A 14464-nucleotide genomic window follows, 5' to 3' on the forward strand; every position below is an offset into this window, starting at 1 on the left:
ATTTTATTGTTAGTTTACTAAAAAAAAAAAAAAAAAAACCCAGTATGGGCTTATAGTTATCAAATTTGCTTAGAAAAATATTACATACAGTACTCTGCAAAAGTCTTAGGCCACCATTAGATGTTGTTTTAGCAATGGTATAATGACCAAATATAATTATTTCTCAGTCTCTTTATTAGAATAACCAGAACATACAGGAAATTTATATGCAGTATTAAAAAACAGAAGAAACACACACACACACACACACACACACACACACACACAAAACAACTTCTATAGGCTAAAGTGGCAAGTATTTAGTGACCTCACCTTACAGCAATAGCAGGAACCTGGCTTTCTTAAACCTAAATGGAATGGAAAAGAACTAAAAGGCCAAGAAAACTTTAGAAATATAAGTTTCTCAGATTTTCTTCTTTGAAAAGATAGAAGTCCAGGAGGTCACACTAAATACTGATTTTTGCTTAAAGAAGCCATTTTGTTCTGAATTATTAATACATTTTGTGTACATATTTACCTGTATTTTCTGTTTGTATCATAATAAAGACCAAAAAATAAATATGGATGGTCATTAAAACATTGCTAAAACAACAAAGCTGGTGACTATTTTCTTTTCCTTTTCCTTTTCCTTTTTTTTTTTTTTTTTTTTTTTTTTATTTAAGCAATATATGCATACAAAAATTACATAAATACATACATGTCCTCATTAACCAAATGGCTTAAAAAAACATACTAAACAGTAAAGGAGTGTCTGGGAATTAGTAATATTTTGTATTTTGTAATAGTTTCCCATTGGAACGTTTTATTAAGCACAGTACTAATTATGTATAGAGCAATTCAATACAAAATATTGAATCCAAAGTTAAATGCACTGATTAATTTTTTTTTTTTAATTCAGTGCCACAAAAACAAGAGGCGTTACACCGTCATATTTATTAACAACATAAACAGAAAAAAAAAAAAGAATAAATAGGGTTCAGTGCTTTTAAAACTCGCTGCAGCACTTTTTATTTTTTAATGTTGTTACAAAAGCTTTATGTATATTTTTTTAGTACCTTTATAAAATGTAAAAAAAAAAAAAAAAAAAGGTTTGAAAAAAGCCCACATTTCTTATTATGGAATTCATGCACTACTGAAAAAGGATGTAGGAAGCGTTGACCGATGACGAAAGCGAGGTCAAAGTTGAATGACTCCCAGTGAGCCGCAGTGAGAGAAATTCTCACCATGTCTGTCCAAACAGAAACAAAACAATGCTACGAACACGGTCATCGGAAGATTTAAAATGTAAGTCTGATTTTTAGCAACTTTAGGCTGGCACAAACGTAAGGTCATATATTTGAATTACGATAGCAGGAAACTAGCTAGAGAGTGCTAACTATTGGGCTGTCTAACGTAGCTTTAAAGCTAACCGGCATCATTACATATTCTCCACACCACACTCATGAGATATCATATCATATATATATATATATATATATATATATATATATATATATATATATATATATATATATGAATGATAACAGATTTTTTTTTTTTTTAATTAGGAGGTTTATTTTTGAAATTGTAAAACGTATATGTTTTGCACAATGTGACGTCTGCACGAGCCCTTTATTTGCCTGCTCTATTCTGCAGTTTTACCACAGTGAGCTCCTGTCATGTAAGCGCCTGATCCTCACTATGGATGAAAGCAGTCTGGAAGAAGCCATCAAGACCTACAGCGCTCAGCTTCAGCAGGTGGAGGTGGCATTATCTGCTGGTTTGGGCTCAGCGGAGCAGGCTGACCTGCTGAAGCTCAAGGAGGACCTGCAGCAGCTCATTGAGCTCACAGAATCCAGCCTGCTTGTCTGTCAGAAAAAGCCAATTGCTGGCCTCTTTGGAGGAGCCCTCGACAAACCAAAATCCCACATCGGTTACTCAAGAAACGGCTTTGGATGATGAGTTTGCTGCTTTCAATGCAGAACTGTCAGGGATCTCTGCTGAGGTAAAACAAAACACTGAACCTGAAGAGGAAGAGGAGGATTTTCCACTTAGTGGAACTAAGGTATGTGCGCCTTACCGTACCTCATGGGGAACTCTAGAGTACCATAACGCCATGGTGGTTTGCCCCGAAGAGCCAGAAGGAGAAGAGGCTCAAGTCCGGGTGCTTTACCTTCATCCCACAAACAAATCTATGAAACCCTGCGGCTTCTACCTTGAGGGAAAGTGCCGTTTCATGGACAACTGCAGGTGCTTCATTTTATGAGTTTTTCTTTTTTACACATTTTTTATTTTCAAGTTTAATGTAAACTTGGTATGCAACTTGTGGAGGCAGTTTTGACTTCTTTTTTTTGACTGCCAGATATAAAACTTTCAACAGTAAGAGGTAAACATTTAAAAAAAAAAAAAAAGGTTTTGAAAAAACCACTGCACCAATGCACCATTTTCAACAAAAGTTTAAATTAGCCTACATTGGGTAAAACATAAAAATATGTTTTCCTTACACATTTAATTCATGTGACTTAACACATCTTAATCATTATTTTAATAAAACTTTTAAATATCTTCAAAGTAAAATTTATTTTTTATAAATAATGCATATTTCAAAATAACCTACATTAATTAAATTTAAATATTAATTAATTTATTTTAATTAATTTAATTTAATTTATTTTAATTTATTTTCTATAAATATTTTTATAAATAATACTTTACAATTATATAATACATTTTATAAATCATACACTTAATAATTACTTAAAAATAATTATTGGTAATTATTAGTACATTTTAATTTTCAAGGTATTATGATTACCATGCATTTAGTAATTACTTAAAAAAGTATTATTTTTTTCAATTAAAAATTTAATTATATTTTTAAGGTAAAAAGTATTTTTATATATAAATGGCATGCATTTAATAATTACCTAAATAAAAAAAAGTATTATTTTTATAAAACATTTAATAATAATATTAAATAATAAATAATTAATATTAATAATATTTTAAAGGTAAAAGAGTATGTATGAATATATATATATACTCTTTTACCTTTAAAATATTATTAATATTAATTATTTATTATTTAATATTATTATTAAATGTTTTATAAAAATAATACTTTTTTTTTATTTAGGTAATTATTAAATGCATGCCATTTATATATAAAAATACTTTTTATTTTATATATGTATATATATATATGTGTGTGTGTGTGTATATGTATGTGTATATATATATATATTCTCATATATATATATATGTATAATATGTGTGTGTGTGTGTATATATATATATATATATATATATATATATATTCTAATAATTTAATTTAAAAATATAATATTTTTGGGGGGAGTTGCACCACATACATTTTAACAAACTAATTTAACTGCCTTTTCATAAAAAAAGTTACCTGATATTTTAAGAAACACATTGATCTTGACACACTGTCATGACTAGTGTGTGTTTATCAGGTTCTCTCATGGTGAGGTGGTGTGTGTATCAGAGCTCAGAGACTTCCTAGGAGGCTGACATCAGTAACATGGAGTCGGGCTCTGCGTGTTTGGCCAAGCATGAAGATGGCATCTGGTATCCAGCCAGAATATCAGGTACAATACTAGTTTTTTGACAACTAACAACAAAAATAAAAGGAAGAACAGATATTGCTACATTTATATCATTTGTTTGTTTCCTTCCCTACAGTTTACAAAACAGAGAGAGAATCTTTATTGATCCCCAAGGGGAAATTTCATGGAAAATAGCACCTTCAATTATAGACTGTACAGAAATGCAACAGTACATTCACTCAATCTGGTAAAACAGTGCGAGACATTAAAGGTTCTGCTTCTTTGTTTCCAGAGATTGAAGGTGGTTTTTACACAGTGAAATTTGACTCGCTGCTGTTGAAAGAGGCTGTGCTGGAGGCTGATGGGATCATTCCTCCTCTTCGTCAGGATGATGGTTCCTCCTCTTCCTCGTCGGACTCTGAGGATGATACCGATCAGTGTGATGCCGGCTATGCTAAAGGTGCTAAAGCGCAATCACACCATTACCTGGGATGTACATTACACACCGGAATGCACACAGTCTGGGGAAAATATATGAGAATCTCTGTCTAGGTTTTATTTCTCTGCAAAATCAAAATAAATAAATTATATTTTGCTTAAAAATAATGGTACTAAAATAGTAATTTCTTTATGGAAAATATAATTTCTAATTATGTTCCCTTTTTAAGTGTGGATTGGATTTATTATTGTGAGATTTACCCATCTATGATCAGATTACAATTAAAAGAATGTCATTGTGGATGTTAACTGTTTCCATTTACTTTTTGCAGAATAATTTTTAAAATGTCAGCTCAATTTAAGGGTCAGATGAATTAACATTAATCATGTCTACCTGCAGTTTAACAATTAATAGAGCAGATGTGCAGGTTGCTGGAATTCACTGCCCATACACAAATACAGATGCTTAGATTTCGAGCTCTTCAACACATTTACAGGGTATTGTTGAAATCAAGTTGACTTTGTATCTCATTACAGTAATATCATCAATGGAGGAGGATATGGCCCAGGTAAACCGTGCAGAGTTTTGCGGTTGGGAGGCTCACACACGTGGCATTGGCTCCAAGCTCTTGCTGAAAATGGGTTATGAGCTTGGTAAAGGTAGGTGACTATAACAGACGTCCAGTCTAAAAACCATCAGAACAGATCTTTCTGTCTCGTTCATACATTTGTAGCAAGCAAGTGTCTCTTTGTATGCATAGGTTTGGGGAAAACCCTCTCTGGTCGTGTAGAGCCAGTTCAGGCAGTGGTTCTTCCCAAAGGCCGCTCATTGGACATATGTGCTGAGCTCACTCAGAGAAAGACTGCAGCCGCTATCGCTAAGAATAACCCAGCCTCACGTAAACCAAAGGCTAAACAGAGGAAGAGGAAGGCCTCCACATCAACACGCCACAATGTTTTTGATTTCCTGAACTCTAAGCTTGGTGGTGGATCTCAGCCTGCATCTCATTCATCAAGCTCATCCGTCACTGGTGCAGAGGCCTACAGGGGCGGAAAGAGCATTAAACGTTCACTGAATGTTCGTCTGTTCCAGGCCACGGAGAAAGTCACTCAAGTGGAAAGGGAGATCCAGCAACTCACTAAGTCTCTTAGTAAACGAAATGGAAGGTATGCTTTCCTCATTTTCTTTTGCACTCGGACAATTTTTTATCTTTCCCTTTCCATAATCCCTTCTTTTCTCAATATTACTCTTACCAGTGTTGCGAGAGCAGTTCAACTGCTGTCTGCTCTTTTGAAAATTTTAAGCTGATTGGGGATATATGGACATAAAAATTATTTTCCTCATATGAGTTGAACAAATCATTTAGTTTGAATTTAAATGATTCCAAATCACCATATTTATATAATTGAGTGATTAACAGCAGTATTAAACTGAATTTAAATTCAGTTTTCCGAGCTAACCGTTAAGATGAATCAGACTTTTTAAAGACTCATTTTTGAATGTAAACCCTTAAAGGGTTAGTTCACCCAAAAATGAAAATTCTGTCATTTATTACTCACCCTCATGCCGTTCCACACCCGTAAGACCTTCGTTAATCTTCAGAACACAAATTAAGATATTTTAGTTGAAATCCGATAGCTCCGTGAGGCCTCCATAGGGAGCAATGGACACTTCCTCTCTCAAGATCCATTAATGTACTAAAAACATATTTAAATCGGTTCATGTGAGTACAGTGGTTCAATATTAATATTATAAAGCAATGAGAATATTTTTGGAGCGCCAAAAAAACTAAATAATGACCGATTTCAAAACACTGCTTCAGGAAGCATCAGAGCACAGATGAATCAGTGTGTCGAATCTGCTGTTCGGAGCACCAAAGTCACATGATTTCAGCTGTTGGCAGTTTGACACGCGATCTGAATCATGATTCGACACACTGATTCATTTGTGCTCCGATGCTTCATGAAGCAGTGTTTTGAAATCGACCATCACTAAATAAGTCGTTATTTAGTTTTTTTGGCGCTCCAAAAATATTCTCATCGCTTTATAATATTAATATTGAACCACTGTACTCACATGAACCGATTTAAATATGTTTTTAGTACCTCCCTATGGAGGCCTCACGGAGCCATCAGATGAATCGGCTCAAATGAACGCGATATTGCGTGGCTTAAGTGATACGGCTCTTCATTAAATGCCGCTCCATCTGAAAGCAGGTTCTGAAATCAGAACCGGCTTAACGAAGGTCAATCGATGCGATATATCGCCCAGCCCTAGTTTTTAATACCTTTATGGATCTTGGAAGGAAATGTCCATTGCTCCCTATGGAGGCTTCACGGAGCCATCGGATTTCAACTAAAATATCTTCATTTGTGTTCTGAAGATTAACGAAGGTCGAACGGGTGTGGAATGAGGGTAAGTAATAAATGACAGAATTTTCATTTTTGGGTGAACTAACCCTTTAAATGAGTTGTCTGAACTAACCGATTGGATGAATCTGACTTTTTGATGACTAATTTCTTTAATTTAAACCATTCAGATGAGTTGTCCAAACGAACCAGACTTTTTGATGACTCATTTCCTTTCATTTAAACAATTTAAAGGGTCAGTTCACCCAAAAATGTTTAAATTTCTGTCATTAATTACTCACCCTCATATCGTTCCACACCATCAACCCCACAGCAACTACATAAATTTATCCACTAACCATTCAGAAACATCCATTTGCATTCCTGAGTCTCTCCATCAGTGTCCGACTCCGGTTTGAATGATGTAAGGCTGAACACCATTACCGAGCATTGACATTTTGGCTGCGTGAGATTCTCCAGCTTTGTTGTTGTTGAGCAACCGAAGCGTGAGCTGTTAAAGCTCCGCCCTCTTCTGGAAATGGGTCCGGGAGCAGCAGCTCATTTGCATTTAAATGGACACGTACAAAAACAGTGTGTTTTTGCTTACACCCAAATAGTGGCAATTTTAACAAGCTATAATAAATGATCTGTTGGGTATTTTGAGCTGAAACTTCACAGACACATTCTGGGGACACCAGACTTATATTACATCTTGTAAAAGGGGCATTATAGGATCCCTTTAATTTTATGGAGCGATGAGAATACATTTTGTGTGCAAAAACAAAAAAATAACTACTTATTTTGAATAAGTAATTACTTCACAAGCGCTAAAACAGTACATTCTATATAGTATAAATGTGTGTAGTATGAATGTAATCTGGACGTACTACATTGGCCATATTGTCATTTATCATGTGACCTAGCAGTGTCAGTTGTGTCGCTTCACTGTCATTCACAAATCCTCCCCCATGACCTCATGGGATAGTAAAGTGTCAATCGTATGCATGCTTCAGCATCTTGCTGTAAGTAGTAGGTAATCCGGGTACTTCTTGCCTACTATTTTATGAGTACTTTGAATTCAGACATTCTTCTTTTGTCTTACGCGATTTCAGATGCAGCCTAAGACTTTCTGTCGACTCATTTTTGAATGTAGATCATTTAATTGAGTTGAACCAATTTGATGAGTCAGACTTTTTGATGACTCATTTCTTTCATTTAAACCATTTAAATAAGTTGTCCATACAAACTGGGTGAATAGATATTGATAAATATACGAATATTGAATGAATTAGAGAAATAAACTCACAGTTGTACAATTAAAATGAGTCAGACTTTTTAGGACAATTTTTTTGGAGAGCATGTTTGATTACCTCTGTTTGCTCTGCCATAAAGCTGCTCATACGATACAGATTTCCAAAAATTGCAAAAACTGCTGTTAATTAGCCATTGTCATGCTACTGAAAAAGTGAAGTTAGCCGTATTGCTGCTTTTAGTTTTTTTTTACTCCCCAACACTGTTATTTTTGTCTCTTTCTCAGTTTCTTTAAGTCTTTCCTTCCTCTCTGTCCTCAGGGATGCTACAGTGGTCAGTCGATTAGAAGAGAAGCTCAATGCTTCCCGCAAGTTGCTGGAGCAGCTGAAGGCTCAGGAACAGTCCATCCAGAGAGAGCAAAAGAAAGCAGACACACACAAGAAAATGACCGAATTCTGACAAATCTGTTTTTTTTTTTTGTTGTTTTTTTTTATATATACTGTTATTTGGGATTTTGTTTTAGTGTGTTTAAACATTAATCGGGTATTAAAAAATTCTACATAATGAATGTGTGAAATGTATTTTTATGTTCATTGCCTATTAGAATCTTGGTCTCTAATATCAGATGTCACATAAAGAATGGCATGTGAAATTCAAATTCTGATTCATTTTTTATTTTTTATTTCAATGTTAATTTTAAGGATTCAGTCCATTTGGATGCACAACTATAAACAACGTGGTTCATGTACGTTTCTGGAGAGTTTAATTTTCTGGGTGTAAAACTGAAAGCTTAAGCCACAATAAAAGGACAGTATTTTTGTTAAACTATTAATCCATCTAAAATGTCGGTCAGTAATGCTGATTAATGGATCAGACACCACAGTAAGCCTTCATAGAGAAATACCTTGTGAAAGAGACTAAACACTATTACACTATTTTATAATACTAACTTTTGTAAGAGCAGCAATACATCCATTTTTTTTTCTTCACATAGGGATAATAACTGCAACTAGCGGTGAGCCTTTAGACTCAGTAAAAAATGTAAATACATAATTTAATAATATTATTATTTGCCATTTCTAATGTTAAAGCATTTCTAAGCACGTAATCATTCATGTAGGCTACTGTCAACAGATTTACTCCAAGGTCCCTTTAAATGGGGCTTTTCTGAAATGTTAGTTTTAATTTTCCTGCAGCATGAATCTGTTCTATATTCGTACATGATCGTTTATTTGCCAAATAAGAAATTTACGGCGAACAATATTTATTGTAACCGTTAATAGACAGAATATCGAGTTTGCGGCTGTTCCCATGGGAACAGAATGTGAGTTGGCCTAGTACACACCGATGTGCTGAGATTTGATCCCAGGTAGGACAAATTTACTTCACTACATATGTATTTATATTTAAAAAATAATGTTGAATGTTTATTTTTCTTCACCAATCTAGCAAAACAACAGCGTTGTTATCTTTTTGTCTGACTCGTCAACAAACTTTCTTATTGTTTCTCGTTCTTTGTATCCAAGCAACATAAGTTACTTAGTAGGATAGAAAGTATTGTTAAGTATAAACTGAAAATGACAATAGAACATATTTGTATTAACATAGTGTAGTGTACTTATAGCCTACGTGTGCTTTTACGTTAATTTAATGTGCTCCTGTGGGCTTCGAGTTACACAAACTACACAATTTTAATTATTTTAGATAAAAGTTTTCTCTAAAAACTGTAGCCCTTAGGCTAATTGAAATGTAGTCTTGGACGTTTTATTTTACTTAAAGTAATCCAGTATTAAGTGGTCATTATAATATATTATCTATAGACAGTTGATTCATGTTGACAGGACAATATGAAACTGGATTTTTTTTTTCTTCTTTTTTTTTTCTTCTTTTTTTTTTCTTTTTTTGTCAGAAGATGGGCTTCCTCACAGACTTCCTCACAAGTTCATTGTGCAATGAGTAATATCTCAAACTGACTTCACCATGTCATCACCCAAGAGAGAACCTCAAGGAAATGTCTTTACAGGACCTGCGATTACCCAAAGCAAAAGAGAAAACAGGCCCGACTGCTCATCAGATTGCAGTTTTGATCTTATAGCCTCTCAGCCTCGACTGCTAAGTCGTCAATCTCTTATTGCCACACCAGCTTTTAAGCGTGAACCCTCACCTTTTCGCGCCCTCAGTTTCAGGACCTTGTCTCCACCACAAAATGATCTGTCTGTTGTTAAACTACCTCAGCTGGTATCACAGATGGGCACTGGACTGGCAGTCAGAGAGACTGTGTGGAACGAAGGACCCCGTTTTGTGACACCTGTCAAAGAAACCTGTCAGCCCTCAAATGTCGGACACTTCAGGTAAATTGACTATTGCCAACTTATTCCATTCATTCACTTATTCTCTGTTTTGCTTTGAAGATTGTAAATAGCTTGTCTGTTTTTCCAAGTGCTGAACATGAGAAGCTTGCAGACCCAAAGGAAAAGACTAAAACAGGGAAAGAGTGCAAACCCAAACCACTCACTGGAACTGAGGTAGTTGAGATATTAGCCAAGAAAAAGCATCTGGGGGAACGTGAATTTTACTATTTGAAGACTTCTGAAGATGGTCCTCACAGGTGCCAGTCATAGTTATTTTATATAATAATTTATTTGCAGTACAATATTTCAGTTTTATACATACAGTATATGTAAAAAAATAAAAAAAAAATAAATAACTTATATGCTCTTTTTCAGGCCATATGACTTGAGAGTGGTCTCTCGCAGTGCAGCAGGCGCAGATTACTACACCTTCTCCCCCACAACTGTAATACATATGCAGGATGGCTTCTGTGTTGAACTCAGGACCCTGGCAGAGTGGTATCGAGAGTCTGTGCTTTGGGGAGCTGTAAGAAGCATCCCATTTTTCAGAGATTATTTACTGCGCAAGACCTTCAAACGGTGACTTAACTTTAGTTTTAATGTTCTGTTAACTTTGGAATGTCTGATTATACAGACCTTTATACAAGCAGTTATCTAACTGACAATTTTTTTAGATGGCACAGAAATGTACACAAGGTTACTGTCGAACGCAGGATTGACTGCCTTCCATCTCAGCTGCTGACAGCAGTGCCCCAGTTCAGAGATGGCTTATTACAAATCTCCAGGTTTTTGTCCCCCAAGACATGTTAAAAGTGAAATTGAAATTAAAGATTTGTGTTGCTATAAATATTTACATTTTGTTTATCTCAAGCCTTTTATTTTTCCTAGATTAATTGAGGAGCTAAAGCAAGTCACTTGGCTGCCACGGGATGATTTAAGGACTTACACACTCTTAGATTTCCAAAGCGCACTCCTGGAAAAGAATCAGACAGCTCAAGTTTCTTTACATAGTTTCCTACATTGCCGTGCTGCAATACTTGATATGGTATGGTATAACAGTTGCATTTCGCTAATTAACTCTTCCTCATGTCATTCAAAACTTCTAGGACTTTCTTCCTTTTGTGGAATGCAAAAGGAGTTACTTAGCAGAATGTTCAAGTTGCTCTTTTCCATACAATGTTAGTTGAATATTGACCAATGTAGTTGAATATTGACATGCCTTTACATGGAAGACAGAAAGTCACACAGGTTCAGAATGACACAGAGGTGAATAAATGACGACAGAATTTTCATTTTTGGGTTAGTTCACCCAAAAATGAAAATTCTGTCATCATTTATTCACCTTCATGTTGTTCTAAACCTGTAAGACTTTTTTTCATCTTCCGAACACAAATGAATATATTTTTAATGAAATCTAAAGTGAATGTAAACAGACGGGACAAAAAATTGGATATTGTCAAAAGATCAGATCTGTGCATTAATATTTGCTGTGTAAACGCAGCCTTAGAGATTTCTGTCCCTTTCCATTGACAGTCTATGCAACTACCACTTTGATGGTTCAAAAAGTTCATGAAGAGATTGTAAACTAATCCATATGAATTGAGTGGTTCAGTCCAAATTTTCTAAAACACACAATCGATTTCTATGATGACCATATATTTAATTTAAGCTTTTATTCACATATAAACATTCATCAGTTATGGTAAATGGTAACTCAAGCATGCTTGCTTGACACACGAGAACCAATGAGGTTCATTCTCGTGTGTTACACAGCATGTTTGAGCTTTCGCAAGAACCAATGAGGTTTGTTCTCGCGCGTCAAACAAGTACGGTTGAGCTTCTGTTTTTGTGCGCTGATCAATTTTAAAGGATTAGTCCACTTTCAAATAAAATTTTCCTGATAATTTACGCACCCCCATGTCATCTAAGATGTCCATGTCTTTCTTTCTTCAGTCGAAAAGAAATTAAGGTTTTTGATGAAAATATGTTGTATGCCTTCCCTATTCTACTTACGGAACGAACATGGCGCCAGTTTAGTTTTTTTCCGTAAGTAGAATAGGGAAGGCGTAGGACATACAGCATAAGCTTTTTGAAGAATACGGAAAGCGGAAGCACGTACAAGGCGATCATTTGTGTTTATAAATCATATACAGTTGTATTTTTTTTGAAAATGACTGATTGTTTCAGTAGATAAGACCCTTATTCCTCGTCTGGTATCATTTAAAGCCATTTGAAGCTGCAACCATTTGGAGGCCATTGAAGTCCACTATAATGGTGCGTTCACACCAGACGCGACTTGCGCAAATAAATCACGCTATTCGCGTTAGTTGGGCGCTTGAACATTTTGAGTTTACTCGCTTCATTCGCGCGTGAAATTCACTTCACAAAAGACGCGAATTCGCGTCATGAGAGGGGCTCTTCGGCTTCTTTATGTGTCCCAGACTCTTCCACTTCTTTCTGCACACTTCCTCTGAATAAACACAACTTGTCAGCGGGGAAATTACAGCGAATAAGCTCAATTGGTCGGCTTTAGCAAGCTTGTAGTCTCAATATGTATATTTATGTAGCTCAAATTGAGTAAAGACTGTTTTTTACAACTTGCCAGATTGTCCAGCCTCCTCACTCACTTCCTTTCAAGCAAGATCTTTTTTATTCCTGTTTCTATAAAAGTATGAAGATGTACAGCGACAATGATTTTGTCCTCCATGTTGTTTCGGATTTCTGCTTCAGCTCGCTACGTCATGTCACTACTAGAGCAAGCTCCTGATTGGTTAACGCGGTGTGAAATTTCGCCAAAGTTCAGATTTTTCAACTTGCACATTTCGCGCGTCAAACACCCGAAACGCTCAATTCGCGCCGCATCATTCGCGCCGCAGGATGTCTGTTCGCGTCTTTGCATTGACTTAACATGTAAATCACTCGCGCTTAACGCTTCATTCGCGTCTGGTGTGAACGCACCATAAGGAGAATAATCCTGGAATGTTTTCATCAATAATTTCTTTTCGACTGAAGAAAGAAAGACATGAACATCTTGGATGACATGGGGGTGAGTAAATTATCAGGAAAATTTTATTTGAAAGTGGATTAATCCTTTAATATGTGAATAAAAGCCTGAATTCAATGTTCATCATAAAAAGCGATTTGAGTCTCTTCCGATAATTTGGACTAAACCGCTCAATTCATATGGATTAGTTTTACAATCTCTTTATGAACTTTTAGATGCTTAAAAGTGGTAGTTGCATAGACTGTCAGTGGTGGGACAGATCTTTCGGATTTCATTAAAAATATCATCATTTGTGTTCCGAAGATGAACAAAAGTCTTACGGGTTTGAAAGGACATGAGGGTGAGTAAATAATGACAGAATTTTCATTATTGGGTGAACAAACCCTTTAATGTTAATAAATATACAGTGCACTTAACATCATCATCTACTTGCAGGTGAAGGATAGGAGTTACCAAGCACATCAGGAGCTCCAAATGAAAGTGGAACACACAAAGCTCTACAAGAGCAGTCCATCCCTATACCTTCAGCTCACATACTTTAGAAACCTACAGAAAGAACTCAGTAAGGCAGAGCAAGCCATACAGTCGCTGGGAAACCTCGCTGCTCTAGCTGACCACATGACTGTTCAAAACCTTGTCACCATCTCAAAGCGTGAGATCACAGCATTCCTAAACAATGTTTTAAAAGTATGGGACAAGGTTTTAAGTCTTAATTTGATTTGAGAAATAAATGTAGTCTGTTTTTTATGTATTATAGGAATTCATTTTCTCCTTTACAAATGTTTTCTTACATTAAACCTTTCAGAGAGAACGGGAGCAACAGGGTGGTCTCTTCCAGGCAGAGATTATATTCGGAGCAGATGATCAGCTTGCTGTTTTTCCTCCATTGCACTTGTTTCAAGAGGTTTTGCTTGGAGCGGTTTTATCAGTAGCAGACTCTGTCCTGCAGGTGAGAAGTCACTAACTGGTCAAAGAAAAATGCTATAATGAGGGAAGTACTCATATTTTATAATTATAATTTCTCATTCAGCAGATTTTTCATAGCTATTCATAAGAATGTTTCAATAATAATATTTTATCTGTAACCTTTGTGCTAGCAGTGTTAGTCCTTTTTATTAGTATTATTTATTAGTCTACTGCTATACAAATAAGGATTCTTTTTTCACCATATTGATGTAAGTATTGACAAGTATACCCATGTAAAAAAGAAGTACTTAATATACTTTAAAGGTGCCCAAGAATGCTTTTTCACAAGATGTAATATAAGTCTAAGGTGTCTCCTGAATGTGTCTGTGAAGTTTCAGCTCAAAATACCCCATAGATTTTTTTTAATTATTTTTTTTAACTGCCTATTTTGGGGCATCATTAACTATGCACTGATTTTTTCAGCGCGCCGCCCCTTTAATTCGCGTGCTCCCTGCCACACGAGCTATCGATTATATTACAGCATATTTACAAAGTTCACACATCTAATATAACCCTCAAATGGATCTTTACAAGATGTTCGTCATGCATGCTGTATG

At 35.4% G+C, this 14464-nt stretch overlaps 2 protein-coding genes across 2 annotated transcripts in view; both read left to right on the top strand.

Annotated features, from left to right (window-relative positions):
- Window positions 1–1635: 1635 nt before the first annotated feature.
- Window positions 1636–8418, top strand: zgpat (zinc finger, CCCH-type with G patch domain). The gene is given in 8 exon segments (XM_048172184.1): window positions 1636–1842; window positions 1844–2229; window positions 3456–3504; window positions 3506–3590; window positions 3841–4008; window positions 4524–4646; window positions 4748–5153; window positions 7907–8418. Coding segments are annotated over 8 exon segments (1518 nt in total). The 5' UTR covers window positions 1636–1680; the 3' UTR covers window positions 8046–8418.
- A 154-nt stretch (window positions 8419–8572) lies between these two features.
- LOC125257218 (dynein heavy chain domain-containing protein 1) overlaps window positions 8573–14464 on the top strand; it is a 35510-nt gene continuing 29618 nt past the window's right edge. The window contains 8 exon segments of the mRNA XM_048173687.1: window positions 8573–8955; window positions 9496–9937; window positions 10027–10194; window positions 10313–10516; window positions 10612–10722; window positions 10826–10982; window positions 13377–13628; window positions 13747–13890. Coding sequence (XP_048029644.1) covers window positions 9567–9937; window positions 10027–10194; window positions 10313–10516; window positions 10612–10722; window positions 10826–10982; window positions 13377–13628; window positions 13747–13890 — 1407 coding nt within the window. The 5' untranslated portion in view covers window positions 8573–8955; window positions 9496–9566.

This window comes from Megalobrama amblycephala, linkage group LG21 (genome assembly GCF_018812025.1).
Source record: "Megalobrama amblycephala isolate DHTTF-2021 linkage group LG21, ASM1881202v1, whole genome shotgun sequence".
NCBI lineage: Eukaryota > Metazoa > Chordata > Actinopteri > Cypriniformes > Xenocyprididae > Megalobrama > Megalobrama amblycephala.